The following is a 19,978-nucleotide window of genomic DNA, read 5'->3' on the forward strand; positions in this document are numbered from 1 at the left end:
CCAATATCAATGGCCATATCACATTACCTGAAAGTACTTCCTTTAAACTCCTCGGCCTAAAGTTTATAGGGAACATGGACTGGAATAGATACATTGAGAGCATTGCCAAGGCTGCTGCAAGGAAGGTGTGCTCTCTCTACCATGCTAGAAAAGTCATTCTTCTCATCGCTAAATATTTTTAAGCGTAAATATTTTTTTACCTTACCTTTTTTGTAATACTCTCATATTTTACTATTTTTAACCCGATAATCACATTGCTACCATTTTCATAACGTGTAAGTTAACGTTTTAATCTGTACGATACTTACATCTTACCTATAAAGAGTCTTTTATTTAAAGTATACAAACGTCGCCATTAAAGCGTGCTGACGTCACATGACCTGACATCACTAAGCATTTTTTCAAATATGGATAAAAACATTAGAATTCTAGTAAAATATATAGGAAAAACGTTAAAATGTCGCTATTCTTTTTGGCCCTCCTCCCATACAGAAAACCAACCAGATGACCATTGGCGGGGCTAAAATTTCGATATTTTTCGTCTGAAGGTTGGAGCTTCAATATGAATTGTGTCTGTGGAAAGTTTTTGGCGGGCATACAAACACACACACACACATTTTCGCTTTTATATATTAGACTAGTAGGGGGGTACCCGGCGTTGTCCGGGTGTTTGAATGTGTGTGTGTTGGGGTGAGGGTAGATCAAAACAACCCTGTTTAAAAAAACAAAAACGTTGGCTGGGTTTTTGGAGGTGTAAAAGAAAAAGTTTTAGTAGGAAGGTAGGCTGAAACCCAAAGCCTTGACGCGAAGGTGGAAACGAAAAGGAAAAAACCCAGAGGGGAGAGGAAGTGAAAGCTATCTTAATTTAACATTTATAAAGTGAAATTGACAAGTGCGAGAAAGTTAAGTCGCATGATGACCTTGACGCAATTTGCTCTGCAAGCCAGTTTTCCTCACCCCATTATTCGTTTTTTTATACTGAAAAGTGTAATGAAGACGCGGCAATCGAAAAATATCTCGAAAATAGCACGTAAAAGTCGGGCAAATTAAAGATAGATGCGACCCTCGTTCTTAAGTCATAGATATTATGATTTAGACAGCATATAAAAAGTTTTAAGGAGGAGTGAGCCGACGGAGTACCCCCTCGTAAAAAGCCTTTTGCAGACATACACAAAAAGTGCACACACACACTAACAGACATTTTCGCTTTTATATATATAGAAGACTAGCGAGGGTGCCCAGCATTGTTCGTGTGTTTGGAGGTGTGTGTTGGGGGGGGGTAAATCAAAGCAACATGGCAACCAAAGAATAAGCGTTTAAATATTATAAAAAAATTGATGTTAAACTTCTTAAAAGAATCGAAAAAAAAATGAAAAAAAAAAACAGTGAACGTGATGGGGAAAAAAACCCAAAAAAAACGTCTAAGCGAACAATGTTAAAACTTCATAAAAAAAAATCTAAAAAACAAAAACAAAAAAAACAGTGAACGTGATGGAAAAAAAGAAAAAAAAGGAAAAAATTGCATAAATAACCCCGTTTCAATATTAAAATTAAAATTGAAAAAAAAATTATCTGATACCTCAGATTGAACCTGCAATCTAAAGATAACAACGCTGCCACTTTAACCATTGTGCCATGACCGCATGAGCAAATTTGTGTCGGTTTTTATAATATTTAAACTAATTCAAGTACACAACATCTTTTGCGCATGCGTATTTGACTAAACTGTTATGAAGGAACGATTTTTTGCTACCCCTCCTTGTAAAAAAGTGTCCCATTAAGGGTGAAGAAATTAATGCTTTTGGCCAATTTTTCAATATTTGTTGTCCGAAGGTTCAAATTCAAAATGATACCTATCTGGTGAAAATCCGTCGCCTATGTGGAAAGTTTTTGCAAGGCATACACACACACACACACACACACACACACACACACACACACACACACACATTTTGCCTTTTATATAATAGACTAGTGGTGGTGCCTTGCATTGCCCGGGTGTTTGTTGGTGTGTGTGTAGGGGAAAAAAAGTGAGGGAGGAAAAAAAAGTAGTCTCAAACCAGAAGCCTTGAAGCAAAGTCGGAAAAGAAAATGTGACATGTTACCTAAGAGGCAGAAGAAGTGAGAATCGTTCAAATTAAACGCTTAAAAAATGCAGTTGCATAAATGAATCACGCCATAGAGAAATGAAATCATGCAGAGCCAGTTAAGCTTGAAACTTTCTGCGTATTTGTTTGTTTCCCCAAGATGTTGGGGAAAACCAGCTCTCCATAAAAAGGGGAGTTTCCGAGTGAATAGCAATAATCTTTATGAGGTGTTCCCCTGGATTGATCAAAACTGATTGCCTAGTGGGTGTGCCATTTTTTTTTTTTTTTAGTTTGCAAAAACACAAACATGTGAAAGGAAGAAATAGCGCGAATTTTGTAACATAAAAGTCACTCAAATAAAAGATAGAGACAACCTTCTTTCATAAATCAGAGATATCTAGGGAGTATATAAAAAGTTGTAAGAAATGGTACCCCCTCCCCATTTTAGCCCCCACCCCGACAAAAGCCTTTGCCGGACATACAAAAAAAGTGCAGACACAAACACACACATTTTCGCTTTTACATAATATATATATATATATATATATATATATATATATATTTCTTTATTTATTAGTTTTTAGCAGATATTTCTTGCTAAAGTTGTATTATGCATGTATATATATATATATATATATATATATATATATATATATATATATATATATTGCACAACACACTGATTATTGGTGACAGAAAGTCTGAGACAGGAATTTCTCTGAAAAACACATTCAGTATTATCAGATGTAAAATGTTCTCCAAAATAACATTTCAACCTTTCATTAAAAAAAAACTTCATATAAAAATATCTGAAGAGAGCTGAACAAGGCTTGAAACGTGTTATAAAAATATTTTCAAATAAAAAATGATAAAAGGCTGAAAAACCTAGAATTGTTGATGGCTACACTCTTTTAAATATATATATATATATATATATATATATATATATATATTTCTTTATTTATTAGTCTTTATCAGATATTTCTTGCTAAAGTTGTATTATGCATATATAAGATTATCATTAAAATTATGCTAAATTCAAATGACTATCATTAAAATTATGCTAAATTCAAATGACTATCATTAAAATTATGCTAAATTCAAATGACTATCATTAAAATTATGCTAAATTCAAATGACTATCATTAAAATTATGCTAAATTCAAATGACTATCATTAAAATTATGCTAAATTCAAATGACTATCATTAAAATTATGCTAAATTCAAATGACTATCATTAAAATTATGCTAAATTCAAATGACTATCATTAAAATTATGCTAAATTCAAATGACTATCATTAAAATTATGCTAAATTCAAATGACTATCATTAAAATTATGCTAAATTCAAATGACTATCATTAAAATTATGCTAAATTCAAATGACTATCATTAAAATTATGCTAAATTCAAATGACTATCATTAAAATTATGCTAAATTCAAATGACTATCATTAAAATTATGCTAAATTCAAATGACTATCATTAAAATTATGCTAAATTCAAATGACTATCATTAAAATTATGCTAAATTCAAATGACTATCATTAAAATTATGCTAAATTCAAATGACTATCATTAAAATTATGCTAAATTCAAATGACTATCATTAAAATTATGCTAAATTCAAATGACTATCATTAAAATTATGCTAAATTCAAATGACTATCATTAAAATCATGCTAAATTCAAATGACTATCATTAAAATCATGCTAAATTCAAATGACTATCTTTAAAATTATGCTAAATTCAAATGACTATCATTAAAATTATGCTAAATTCAAATGACTATCATTAAAATTATGCTAAATTCAAATGACTATCATTAAAATTATGCTAAATTCAAATGACTATCATTAAAATTATGCTAAATTCAAATGACTATCATTAAAATTATGCTAAATTCAAATGACTATCATTAAAATTATGCTAAATTCAAATGACTATCATTAAAATTATGCTAAATTCAAATGACTATCATTAAAATTATGCTAAATTCAAATGACTATCATTAAAATTATGCTAAATTCAAATGACTATCATTAAAATTATGCTAAATTCAAATGACTATCATTAAAATTATGCTAAATTCAAATGACTATCATTAAAATTATGCTAAATTCAAATGACTATCATTAAAATTATGCTAAATTCAAATGACTATCATTAAAATTATGCTAAATTCAAATGACTATCATTAAAATTATACTAAATTCAAATGACTATCATTAAAATTATGCTAAATTCAAATGACTATCATTAAAATTATACTCAATTCAGAAGACTATCATTAAAATTATGCTAAATTCAAATGAAAATTTTATTAAAATGGAAGAGGGGGATGTACATGGTCAGTAATGGCCTCACAGTTAGAAACCTTGTGCTATGAAAGCTTTGGTTTTTCTTCACCATCTTATGTAGATTTGATTAGAAGTTCTAACTGGGAAACAAAATGGTAAGTTTTTAAAATTAAAAAAATTGGCTCTTGCTTGCAAGGAAGGCACATGAGAAGATGGCTATTTGTTGTTTTGAAGTTTAAAATTATCTTATTGGAGGATAAATTTCCCCTCTCCCCATGCTACCCATGGATTCATTGAGAAAATTAATATTCTTTCTGCAATCTAACTATATTTGGTATAAAATACTTCAATTTATGCCTCAACTGTCTATCAAGTTTCAATCAGAAATGTTCAACAGTCTTTGTTTTATTGCCATTCACTTTGATGACCGTTTCATTAGTAAGAGGTCAAATCCTAAATGAGCTGCACACAATCATTGAACTGTGAATTCCAAGATGTTATCAAAGATAATTTTTATGAAAACAATTCCCAGACTATTCTGGAACTGAAGATGGCCATCACAGCCAAAATCGGGACAGTGCCAAAAGAGGAGTGTATGTTGATACTAATGCAAATGGCGATCAAACAAAAAGAGTGTTGGATATTCAGGAATTAAAGTTAGTGGACAAGTCAAGCATAGATTCAAATTTATTTTTATATGGTTAGAGTGCAGAAAAGATTGTGAATTTTATTGGTTCCATGGGAGGTGTTTTTCTTGGGTATGGATAACTTGTTAATGTTTATCAGCCTTTAAGAGTTTTTTCATTGAAACTTCAGATTTGCCGTTTCGTCTATTCTATATGTGAACCTTTTGTCTCTTACCAACCATCAATTCATTGTTAAAATGATTTCCTTTCTTTTTTAGGGAAACACAAGAAAAACAATTAGAGATCTGTTTAGTGTCTCTTGCTGACATTGTGGGTCATACGGCTGAATTGATTGGAACGTTTGTAAATGCCAACCCTTATGGTGAGTATTAAACCTGATAAACAAGAAACCTTAATAACTGTGTGAATATAAGCTTGATAGCATGATCATACTGCATTAAATAAAAGTTAATATAATAGTTGGATTCATATGCTCTTCTTTGTGGAAACAAGAAAGATGACAAAAGATCTTTTCCCAAGTTAACTAAGAAATTTATTCTCCAAAATTTGTAGAAGAATAAGTAACCCTGCACCCTTAACGACACCCCTTCATTAGATTATTCTTTTTATTGTGAATACATGCACACAATTACAACACATTGGCAGTCAGAATTACCCTCCCAACAGAAGAGATTTTAATTTTTTTTTCATGAAGTATTTTAGTACTCAATTAAAAATGTATAAAAACAAAAATTTCCTTTCGATTAAATAGAATATTTTCTATTTTTCAATATAATTTTTTTATAAAGTATAAGTAATTGTTTGATATTTTCTATTGTAATTAAATCAATTTTTCAACATAATTGAATAACATTTTTACTTTCCAGCAAGCAATGTTCGTTGTCATCTATTATGGTCATAATAAAGAAGAGAAATTAATAATAATGACAACAACTAGTAATGAAATAAGTAATAATGATACAACTAGTAATGAAAATAGTAATAATGATAACAACTAGTAATGAAATTAGTAATAATGATAACAACTAGTAATGAAATTAATAATGATAACAACTAGTAATGAAATTAATAATGACAGCAACTAATAATGAAATTAATAATGAAAACAACTAGTAATGAAATTAGTAATAATGATAACTAATAATGAAATTAATAATAATCAAAAAAATTAGTAATGAAATTAATAATAATCATAAAAACTAGTAATGAAAATAGTAATAATGATAACAACTAGTAATGAAATTAGTAATATTGATAACAACTAGTAATGAAATTAATAATAATGATAACAACTAGTAATGAAATTAATAATAATGATAACAACTAGTAATGAAATTAGTAAAAATCATAACAACTAGTAATGAAATTAGTAAAAATAATAACAACCGGTAATGAAATTAGTAATAATGATAACAATTAGTAATGAAATTAGTAATAATAATAACAACTAGTAATGAAATTAATAATAATGAAAACTACTAGTAATGAAATTAGTAATAATCATAACAATCAGTAATGAAATTGATAATAATGATAACAACTAGTAATGAAATTAATAATAATGATAACAACTAGTAATGAAATTAATAATAATGATAACAACTAGTAATGAAATTAATAATAATGATAACCACTAGCAATGAAATTAATAATAATGATAACAACTAGTAATGAAAGTAATAATAATGACAACAACTAGTGAGGAAATTAGTAATAATGATAACAACTAGTAATGAAATTAATAATAATGAAAACTACTAGTAATGAAATTAGTAATAATCATAACAACTAGTAATGAAATTAATAATAATGATAACTACTAGTAATGAAATTAATAATAATGATAACAACTAGTAATGAAATTAATAATAATGATAACCACTAGTAATGAAATTAATAATAATGATAACAACTAGCAATGAAAGTAATAAAAATGACAACAACTAGTGAGGAAATTAGTAATAATGATAACAACTAGTAATGAAATTAATAATAATGATAACAACTAGTAATGAAATTAATAATAATGATAACAACTAGTAATGAAATTAATAATAATCATAACACACAGCAATGAAATTGGTAATAATCATGACAACGAGTAATGAAATTAAAAATAATCATAAAACAAGTGATGAAATTAATATTAATCATAACAGCCAGTGATGAAATTAATAATAATCATAACAACTTGTAATGAAATTAGTAATAATGATTACAATTAGTAATAAAATTAATAAGAATGATGACAACTAGTAATGAAATTAGTAATAATGATAACTAATAATGAAATTAATAATAATCAAAAAAATTAGTAATGAAATTAATAATAATCATAACAACTAGTAATGAAAATAGTAATAATGATAACAACTAGTAATGAAATTAGTAATATTGATAACAACTAGTAATGAAATTAATAATAATGATAACAACTAGTAATGAAATTAATAATAATGATAACAACTAGTAATGAAATTAATAATAATGATAACAACTAGTAATGAAATTAGTAAAAATCATAACAACTAGTAATGAAATTAGTAAAAATAATAACAACCGGTAATGAAATTAGTAATAATGATAACAATTAGTAATGAAATTAGTAATAATAATAACAACTAGTAATGAAATTAATAATAATTAAAACTACTAGTAATGAAATTAGTAATAATCATAACAACCAGTAATGAAATTGATAATAATGATAACAACTAGTAATGAAATTAATAATAATAACAACTAGTAATGAAATTAATAATAATGATAACAACTAGTAATGAAATTAATAATAATGATAACCACTAGCAATGAAATTAATAATAATGATAACAACTAGTAATGAAAGTAATAATAATGACAACAACTAGTGAGGAAATTAGTAATAATGATAACAACTAGTAATGAAATTAATAATAATGAAAACTACTAGTAATGAAATTAGTAATAATCATAACAACTAGTAATGAAATCATTAATAATGATAACAACTAGTAATGAAATTAATAATAATGATAACAACTAGTAATGAAAGTAATAATAATCATAACAACTAGTAATGAAATTAATAATAATGATAACAACTAGTAATGAAATTAATAATAATGATAACCACTAGTAATGAAATTAATAATAATGATAACAACTAGTAATGAAAGTAATAATAATGACAACAACTAGTGAGGAAATTAGTAATAATGATAACAACTAGTAATGAAATTAATAATAATGATAACAACTAGTAATGAAATTAATAATAATGATAACAAGTAGTAATGAAATTAATAATAATGATAACAACTAGTAATGAAATTAATAATAATCATAACACACAGCAATGAAATTGGTAATAATGATAACAACTAGTAATGAAATTAAAAATAATCATAAAAAAAGTGATGAAATTAATATTAATCATAACAGCCAGTGATGAAATTAATAATAATCATACCAACTAGGAATGAAATTAATAATAATCATAACAACTTGTAATGAAATTAGTAATAATGATTACAATTAGTAATAAAATTAATAAGAATGATGACAACTAGTAATGAAATTAGTAATAATGATTACAACTGGAAATGAAATTAATAATAATGATAACAACTCGTTGTTAAATTGATAATAATTATAGCAACTAGTAATGAAATTAATAATAATCATAAAAACTAGTAATTAAATTGATAATGATAATAACAACTAGTAATGAAATTCATAATAATCATAACAACAAGTAATGACATTAGTAATAATCATAACATCTAGTATTGAAATAATTAATAATGATAACAACTAGTAATGGAATTTTTAATAATGATAACAACTAGTAATGGAATTTTTAATAATGATAACAACTAGTAATGGAATTTTTAATAATTATAACAAGTAGTAATGAAATTAGTAATAATTATAACAACTGGTTACGAAATTAATAATAATTATAGTAACTAGTAATCAATTCATAATAATCATACCAGCAAGTAATGAAATTCATTATAATCATAACATCTAGTAATTAAATTTAAATACTCATAACAACTAGTAATGAAATTAAAAATAATGTAACAATTAGTAATGAACTTAGTAATAATGATAACAACTATATTGAAATTAATAATAATGATATCAACTAGTAATAAAATTAATAATAATGATAACCCGTAGGAATGAAATTAGTAATAATCATAACAACTAGTAATGAATTTGTTAATAATCATAACAACTAGTAATCAAATTAATTATAATGATGATAACTTGTGATGAAATTTATAATAATCATAACAACTAGTGATGAAATGTATAATAATGACAACGACTAGTAATTAAATTAGTAATAATTATAACAACTAGTAATGAAATTAATAATAATGATAACAACAAGTAATGAAATAATTATTAATCAAAACAACTAGTGATGAAATTAGTAATAATGATAACAACTAACAATAATATTAGTAATAATAACTAATAATGAAATTAATAATAATGTTAACAACTAGTAATGAAATAAGTAATAGTGATAAAAACTAATAATGAAATTAATATTAATGACAACAACTAGTAATGAAATTCAAAATGATTATAGCAACTAATAATGAAATTAGTAATAATGATAATAACTAGTAATGGAATTAATAATAATGACAACAACTAATGATGAAATTAATAATAATCATAACAACTAGTAATGAAATTAGTTAAAATGATAACAACCAGTAATGAAATTAATAATAATGATAACAACTAATAATGAAATTAGAAATAATGATAACAACTAGTAATGAAATTAGTAATAATCATAACAACTAGTAATGAAATTAATAATAATGACAAGAACTAGTAATAAAATTAATAATAATCATAACAAGTAGTAATGAAATTAGTAATAATGATAAGGACTAGTAAGGAAATAAGTAATAATAATAACAACTAGTAATGAAATTAGTAATAATGATAACAACTAGTAATGAAATTAATAATAATCATAACTACTAGTAATGAAATTAATGATAATGACAAGAACTAGTAATAAAATTAGTAATAATTACAACAACTAGTAATGAAATTAGTAATAATGATAACCCCTAGGAATGAAATTAGTAATAATCATAACAACTAGTAATGAATTTTTTAATAATCATAACAACTAGTAATCAAATTAATTATAATGATGAAAACTTGTGATGAAATTTATAATGATGACAACAACTAGTGATGAAATTGATAATAATGACAACGACTAGTAATTAAATTAGTAATAATTATAACAACTAGTAATGAAATTAATAATAATAATAACAACAAGTAGTGAAATTAATATTAATCAAAACAACTAGTGATGAAATTAATAATAATGATAACAACTAACAATCAAGTTAGTAATAATGATAACAACTAATAATGAAATTAATAATAATGATAACAACTAGTAATGAAATAAGTAATAATGATAACAACTAGTAATGAAATTAATAATAATGATAAAAACTAATGAAATTAATATAAATGACAACAACTAGTAATGAAATTAAAAATAATAATGGCAACTAATAATGAAATTAGTAATAATCATAACAACTAGTAATGAAATTAGTAATAATGATAACAACTAGTGATGATATTAATAATAATGATGAAATTAATAATAATGACAACAACTAGTGATGAAATTAATAATAATTATAACAACTAGTAATGAAATTAGTAAAAATGATAAAAACCAGTAATGAAATTAATAATAATGATAACAACTAGTAATGAAATTAATAATAATGATAACAACTAGTAATGAAATTAGTAATAATCATAACAACTAGTAATGAAATTAATAATAATAACAAGAACTAGTTATAAAATTAGTAATAATCATAAAAACTAGTAATGAAATTAATAATAATGACAAGAACTAGTAAAAAAATTAGTCATATTCATAACAACTAGTAATGAAATTAATAATAATGACAAGAACTAGTAATAAAATAATTAATAATAACAACAACTTATAATGAAATTAATAATAATGACAACAACTAGTGAGGAACTTAGTAATAACGATAACACCTAGTAATTAAATTAATAATAATGATAACAACTAATAATGAAATTAATAATAATGACAACGACTAATAATGAACTTAATAATAATGACAACAACCAGCAATGAAATTAGTAATAATCATAACTTGTAATGAAATTAATAAACATGATAACAAATAGTCATGAAATTCGTAATAATCATAAGAACTAATAATGAAATTAAAAATAATCATAAAACAAGTGATGAAATTAATAATAATCATCACAAATCGTAATGAAGTTAATAATAATCATAACAACTTGTAATGAAATTAGTAATAATGATAACAACTAGTAATGAAATTAATAATAATCATAAGAACAAGTAATGAAATTAATAATAATCATAACATCATGTAATGAAATTAATAATAATCATAACAACTAGTAATGAAATTAATGATAATGATAACCACTAGTAATGAAATTAATGATAATGATAACCACTAGTAATGAAATAAATAATAATGATAACAACTAGTAATGAAATAAGTAATAATCATGACAACTAATAGTAATGAAATTATTAACAATGCTAACAACTAGTAATGAAATTATTAACAATGCTAACAACTAGTAATGAAATTATTTATAATAATGACAACTAGTAATGAAATTAATAATAATAATAACCGCTAGTTAATTAGTAATGAAATTAATAATGATGATAACAACTAGTAATGAAATTAGTAATAATGATAACAACTTGTAAGTAAATTAATAATAATGATAACACCTTGTAATGAAATTAGTAATAAACATAACAACTAGTAATTAAAATGGATAATAATGATAACAACTAGTAATCAAATTAATTATAATGATAACATCTAGTAATGAAATTAGTAATAATGATAACAAGTAGTAATGTAATTAATAATAATGGTAACAACTAGTAATGAAATTAATAATAATTATAACAACCAGTGATTAAATTGGTAATAATGATAACAACTAGTGATGAAATTAGTAATAATGATAACAACTAGTAATCAAATTCATTATAATGATGACAACTAGTGATGAAATTCATAATAATGATAACATCTAGAAATGAAATTAGTAATAATGATAACAATTAGTTATGTAATTAATAATAATGGTAACAACTAGTAATGAAATTAATAATAATGATAACAACCAGTGATTAAATTGGTAATAATGATAACAACTAGTAATGAAATTAATAATAATGATAACAACTAGTAATTAAATTTGTAATAATGATAACAACAAGTAATGAAATTAATAATAATCATAACAACTAGTAATGAAATGGATAATAATCATAACAACTAGTAATGAAATTAATAATAATCATAACAATTAGTAATGAAATTGATAATAATTATAACAACTAGTAATGAAATAAGTAATAATGATAACGACTAGTAATGAAATTTATAATCATAACAACTAATAATGAAATTAATAATAATGATAACAACTAGTAATGAAATTAGTAATAATGATAACAACTAGTAATGGTTTTGGTTGTTTTTGTTTTACGGCATATCAACCCTTTTCGGGTCATTTAATGGCGAATCCAAAGATTTTGAAGAAAAATTAATAGAATATATTGGTTGTTTCCAAGTCGGTTTCTATTGGATCCATAGTTGGGACACTAACAGGTACTTCCACTCTGGGTCAGAGTGGACCTGGGAGCAATGGCAATTACAGGGTAGCTTCACACTCCCCCAAAGCCTGCAAACTAGGGCCTCGCCATTGGATCTATTTTAAGGTCATATCCAGGACCACAACTAGTAATGAAATTCATAATAATCATAACAACTAGTAATGAAATTCATAATAATCATAACAACTAGTAATGAAATTCATAATAATCATAACAACTAGTAATGAAATTCATAATAATCATAGCAACTAGTAATGAAATTCATAATAATCATAGCAACTAGTAATGAAATTCATAATAATCATAACAACTAGTAATGAAATTCATAATAATCATAACAACTAGTAATGAAATTCATAATAATCATAACAACTAGTAATGAAATTCATAATAATCATAACAACTAGTAATGAAATTCATAATAATCATAACAACTAGTAATGAAATTCATAATAATCATAACAACTAGTCATGAAATTCATAATAATCATAACAACTAGTCATGAAATTCATAATAATCATAACAACTAGTAATGAAATTAATAATAATGATAACAACTAGTAATGAAATTAATAATAATGATAACAACTAGTGATAGAATTGGTTATAATGATAACAACCAGTGATGAAATTGGTAATAATGATAATAACCAGTGATGAAATTAATAATAATGATAACAACCAGTGCTGAAATTAATAATAATGATAACAACCAGTGCTGAAATTAATAATAATGATAACAACTAGTGATGAAATTAGTAATAATGATAACAACTAATAATCAAATTTATTATAATGATAACAACTAGTAATGAAATTAATAATAATGATAATAACTAGTAATGAAATTAGTAATAATGATAACAACTAGTAATCGTTTTGGTTGTTAGGTTGTTTTTGTTTTACGGCATATCAACCCTTTTCAGATTATTTAATGGTGAATCCAAAGATTTTGAAGATGAATTTATGGAATATATTGGTTGTTTTCAAGTCGGTTTCTATTGAACCCATAGTTGGGACCCTAACAGGAATGGCAATTACAGGGTGTCTTCACACTCCCCCAAGGCCTGCAAACTAGGGCCTCACCATTGGATATAGTTTAAGGTCATATCCAGGACCACAACTAGTAATGAAATTCATAATAATCATAACAACTAGTAATGAAATTGATAATAATTATAACATCTAGTAATGAAATCGATAATAATTATAACATCTAGTAATGAAATTAATAATAATTATAACAACTAGTAATGAAATTGATCATAATTATAACTAGTAATGAAATTAACAATAATAATAACAACTAGTAATGAAATTAATAATAATCATTACAACTATTAATGAACTTGATAATAATCATAACAAGTAGTAATAAAATTAATAATAATGATAACAACAATAATGAAATTAATAATAATGATAACAAGTAGTAATGAAATTAATAATAATGATAAGAAATGGTAATGAAATTAATAATAATGATAACAAATAGTAATGAAATTAATAATAATGATAACAACAATAATGAAATTAATAATAATGATAACAACAATAATGAAATTAATAATAATGGCAACAACTAGTAATTAAATCAGTTATAATGATGACAACTAGTAATGAAATTAATAATAATCATAATAAGTAGTAATGAAATAAATAATAATCATAACAACTAGTAATGAAATAAGTAATAATGTTAACAACTAGTAATGAAATTAGTAATAATGATAACAACTAATAATGAAATAAGTAATAATGTTAACAACTAATAATGAAATTAATAATAATGATAACAACTAGTAATGAAATAAGTAATAATCATAACAACTAGTAATGAAATTAGTAATAATAACAACTAGTAATGAAATTAATAAGATAACAACTAGTAATGAAATCAATAATAATAACAACTAGTAATGAAATTGATAATAATGATAACAACTAGTAATGAAATAAGTAATAATCTTAACAACTAGTAATGAAATTAATAATTATCATAACAACTAGTAATGAAATTAATAATAACAACTATTAATGAAATTAATAATAATAACAACTATTAATTAAATTAATAATAACAACTATTAATGAAATTAATTATAATCATAACAAGTAGCAATGAAATTAGTAATAATGATAACAACTAGTAATGAAATAAGTAATAATCATAACAACTAGTAATGAAATTAATAATAATGATAACAACTAGTAATGAAATTAATAATAATGAGAACAACTAGTAATGAAATAAATAATAATGTTAACTAATAATGAAATAATTAATAATGATAACAACTAATAATGAAAAATATAATGAATTGTTATTAGTAATAGCTTTGACAATGATGACAAAAATTCACTTCAAAAATATTGATTTAAGTTTGGAATGTTGATTCAAGTCAGTTTTTAAATTCAAAGCAGAGTTTGTCTTAACATGTTGTGATTATGAAAATTGGTAATTAAATGTGCAAAATATTTTGCTTTGTTGTTTGCAAATAAATGTATTAGAAAACATTTGTTGATAATATGCTTGTCCAACTAGAAAATGATGAGCAAACATTAACAGAGTAGCAATAATATTTTATGCTTCCCTCTTCCCAAATGGGAGCTCTCTGTCTATAAACAAATGAATAAGATAATATTGACATTCTTCACTAGCAATAAAAGTAAACAACCTTAAAAACATTTTTGAGTACTTAGCAGAATAAGGTCTGCATTATTGTTGACATATTCTGAGCAGGTTATGCAAACCTGTAATTAAAAGGCATTAAAAAAAGAACACACCTGTTTCTTGTGTGGTCCCATGCAGACAGAAAGAAAAGAAAAGGAAAAAATGACTGCCTTTCCTGTTTTATGTTAAACTAACTGTTCATTTTATGTAAATGAGATACTATTGATTGTAGTATAAAAGCCTGACTTTTATAGAGACTGAGGGTTTTAGGATATGATAAACAGAAGAAGTAAGTCTTGTGAGCAGAGAGTTGTATTTTTGCAGTTGGAAGAAATTAGATAGTAGAGTGGTTGGTATGGTTTTTAAAAAATGTATTTTGGACATCAAAGCCAGGAGGAATTTACAAGCTATTTCGGCGATAATGGGCGACCAAATAAGGCTAAGCAGCGACATCATCAGGTCATTTGCTGGAGAAGGAAATGTGGTTGCCTGACTTAACAAGCTGAAGCTAGTTGCGAAGCTTCAAAAGATTGAATACATAGCAATGCTGATTCCAATGTATTTGGAAAGGAATATGTTCACGACCTATCTGAAAATGAAAAAAACAGATCAGACCATTGTTGAAAATATTGAAAGTAAATTAAAAACTGCATTTTTGGAGAATGCTTTTGAGGTGTACAATAAGCTCAAGAAAGTTGCTTGGATCTGGGAATCATTTGATGTGTTTGTGGCAGAAATATTGTATGCAGCCTTAAGAAAACTGTTAAACTGGCTGTTGTAAGTAGAACTGCAGTGATGAGCGAGATTGAAACCATGTCAGTGGAAGAGATTTTGAGGCATGCTAGGGTGCTGGTGAAACATCCTTGTGAACTATGGGCAGTTGCAGCCTCTATGGCAAACAATCTTAGCCGAGAGGAAAAGTTGGTGAGAGGGCAAAGGTATAAATTTACCGGTAAATGTTTCAGGTGCCAAGGACCCCATCTGGTAAATGACTGTAAAGAGCCGCAACCAGGCATTTTTTGTTTTCGGTGTGGCCAGGTTGGGCACATTAGTGTGGCACTATTTCTTTGTGCCACTGTTTCTTACACTCTGCAGCATGGATGAGTGGTAATTTGGCCATGAGCGTAGAGATACAAAGAAATCCCTTCCCATAATTCCCTTGCTATCTTTCTGTCTCTTTCCTGCACGACCACCATGAAGTGAAGACGAATATTCTGTCTCTCCGTAAATGGGGGGAGCACCCCCTCCCTCAATACTAGTTAGGTTAGTTAGCTTTGAAAAGCCGATTATCCAGTTTTTTAATTGTTAAAGTTTTTGTAATATATATTTTGTAAAATAAATAGTTAAGATTTCTCATATATTACAATTGTGTCGCATGTCGTCTTTCTTGTCTGCCATAAATGTCTCCATACATGTCTTAAGTCGAAAGGCGACCCTGAGGACAAAGAGATGAAGATTCCCACCAGAATGCCACCAGGGTGAAGAGATCATCTTGAGAAAAGAAAGGAGTCACACCCAGATCCAACATCTCAGGTATGATTTTCTTCTTGCTACACAGACCCTAATAACTGGCCCATCTTCATGAGACCGCTTTAAGACATTTACTATAACACGTCTGTCAGTCACACCTCAGTGACCGGCTGATAGTGGTATATTAGCAGGGAGTGTTCTATGCTTCAGGAAAACGAGTAAATGGGTGCTATTACATCAGTAGTCACCTCTTTGATACTGAGATGGCATGTGAGGGTTTGTTGCTCCAGATAGTGATCACTATAAACAAGAAGAGGACTAGAGCCCTTGTCGATACCGGTTGCACGACTATGCTTGTTACTACAAGTGTTGCTGACTCATGAAATAGAGCAAGCAATATTCGAGCAGTAGATGGCAGGGAAGTTAGGTGCTGTGAAGAGGCAGATGCCGAGCTTGTCGTGAGGAACATACCGCTGCGACTCAGAGTGATTGTGCGAAACAGGCTCATTGCGAGAATCAACATGATACTGGGTCTAGATGTGGTAAACCAACTGGGTAATAATATGATAGCTAAAGATCGAGTGACGTTTGGCAATCAGTGTGTACTGAGAAAAATTCTGACACCATGTTCGGGGAAGGTTAAGGGAATTCTGCCACTCATGGCTGTAGTTCACCCTAGCAAGATAAAAGTCATGCCAGTGTTGGATTTCCAAGAATTAAACAAATGTGTTGCTAGTCACACAAAAGATGGAATTGACGAGTGTGAAGAAGTTATGAAAGGGTGGAGGAGAATGGGACTATCAACTAAAATCGTGGACCTAAATTCAGTTTACCTACAAATCCATGTGAACAAAAAAACTATGGTTGTATCAATTGGTCAAATATAAAGTTAATTTCCATTTATAAAATGAAATATGTTTGATACACCCCCATCCCAGATATTGTAAAGTCAATTGAAATTTTAAATTTCACAATTATGATGAGTGTGTAAAAATAAAGTTAAAAATGTAAAATTCCACATAAAGTCAAGCAAAAAGTTAGAATTTTCAAGTAGAAGTAAGGTTAGAGCTATATTTACAGAAAATAGAAAAGAATATATAAAGAATTCTGAATTATTTTTATTTTTCTGAAAGTCTTTTTCTTTGTCTTTGACTGACGAGCTTAGAAAAGTTGGTTGCCTTTTTGGAGCTCTGGCTTTAGATTTTCAAAATACATTACATTCTATTGTAACTTTGTTCTCACACCAGCAATTCACCAATTTTTTAGCCCACCGACTTAGTCGACTTTGGACATTAAAATTCACCCTTGTCCATTCATCTGTTTGTCTATTCGTTCCCAAATTTCTCATTAACTACTCATTACAGTTTTCTAAAATTTGGCATGAAGTTACAACTACACAAGGGAGGAAATGTTACATTCTCAGATTTTTTATAAAAATTCTGGCTGCGTCAAAAGTGGTCAAAATTGACAAAAAATAGCACTTTTCGAAACATAGAATATTTTGTGACCATTAGATTTTGCTGAAAATTACCCAAAAGCAAGATCACATGGACATACATTTGGAAACGTAATATTTGACCCTAGGAAAATTCTGGGGCTTCAACCTCAGGGTGTTTTAGCGGTGAAAAACACTCCGGGGCTGATTTTTATTTTTCTCCTAAAATTCATACTTGTGTTAAATAAGGGTTTTAAATGGTACTAAATTAAAAAAGAAAATTGCACCGTTTATCATGAAATGGTGTCATTTGGCTGTTTTAGCCCAATATTTTATATCAAGCCAGGGGTTTAAATGGGCAAAATAGGTAACAGTCCTACGACTGATTTTGGCTAATAATATAAGGGAAGTAACTCTTGTAGACTCGATTTTATAAATATTGATTCGTAGATTGAACTTTAATGTGATTGGTTGTATGCTCGTGTACTGCAGTACGCCTGGCTTACTAGGAAATTTTTGTAATCTTCTCATTGATGAGCTCAACAACTTGCCTGTTGGCATAAGGGAACTTTTGTTGGATGAGTTCAATTTGGATCAGCTTCATGTGCAAGCAATGTGGCACTAATAGAATCTCTTAATGGATCTCAACAATTTCTTCAGTGCTCAAATCACACCACTCAAATTGAAGGCAGTGTATTGGACTTAATTCTTGACACAGAACTTACTTCTTCACCAGGATTGTGACTTACCAGCCTATTTAGTGATCACTTTGTTTTGTAGTTTAATGTGTGATTATTTTATCTGTTTGGATTCATTTACTTCATATCAATAAAATAACAAAAAAGTAACAAATATGACCCCCCCCCCAAAAAAAAATTTAACATCCAGAATATAAAAAACAATTAAAACAAACAAAACAAAACAAAAACCTTATACAGAAACAATATCTTGTTGTGGTTATAGGGCTTTTATTAAAGTTGCTTCATTACCTTTTATTAAAATCATGACAAAGGCATCAGTTGGAGGACCATGTAGTTTTGGCTTGTTTACCAGTGGTTTTTGTTGACCCTGAGTTAGTCAGTACTTATGATTTTTACAAATTTGTTGTATTTAGATTTATATGGCTGTTTAAAATTGGTGTTAGTCTGTACTCTCGAAGTGCTCTTTTTAAACTCATCAAACCAGTAATTCTTCTCAGATTTTCCTGATTCGTTCCTTCCGGAAACTGTCATTTGAATTTTTCGATGGTGGATGAAATGTGCAGCACTAAACAATGCACTTTCCACTTGTCATGCACAATAATCTTCTCCAATGTTGTCACGTTCTCTCTACCAAAGCATTTATGTCATGATAATCGCTACTAAAACTGTTACATATTAGGGACACTACGTGTTACTCTTGTAAAAAATCACACTAGTTAATCTCTATATTAGCTAGTGTGATTTTTGACAAGGGCCACACTGAGTACATGATTAATAAAGTTTTTGAGTCAAGAAAAACAAAGGTCTTTAAATCAGTCTCTCCTTAGAATCTGTGCAAACGAGACATTGCTAAATAATGTAGAAAACTTTTGACCTCAACGATAACGACGATAATCAAAAAGCAAAATTTTAGCTCAATATCTTTGTTCATGTGTATTACTCATTTC

General features: G+C 26.8%; 1 protein-coding gene across 7 annotated transcripts in view; it reads left to right on the plus strand.

Moving 5' to 3' along the window:
- The window catches only part of LOC145266478 (RNA ligase 1-like), a 485,995-nt gene that overhangs the window by 300,629 nt on the left and 165,388 nt on the right, over window positions 1–19,978 (plus strand). For all 7 annotated transcript variants that reach the window (XM_080122193.1, XM_080122194.1, XM_080122195.1 and 4 more), the window contains exon 6: window positions 5,294–5,397. In XM_080122193.1, the coding sequence (XP_079978319.1) occupies window positions 5,294–5,397 (104 nt within the window). The remainder of the gene's footprint in view (window positions 1–5,293; window positions 5,398–19,978) is intronic.

The sequence above is a fragment of the Euprymna scolopes genome, chromosome 41 (genome assembly GCF_053919585.1).
Source record: "Euprymna scolopes isolate OS-2025 chromosome 41, ASM5391958v1, whole genome shotgun sequence".
NCBI lineage: Eukaryota > Metazoa > Mollusca > Cephalopoda > Sepiida > Sepiolidae > Euprymna > Euprymna scolopes.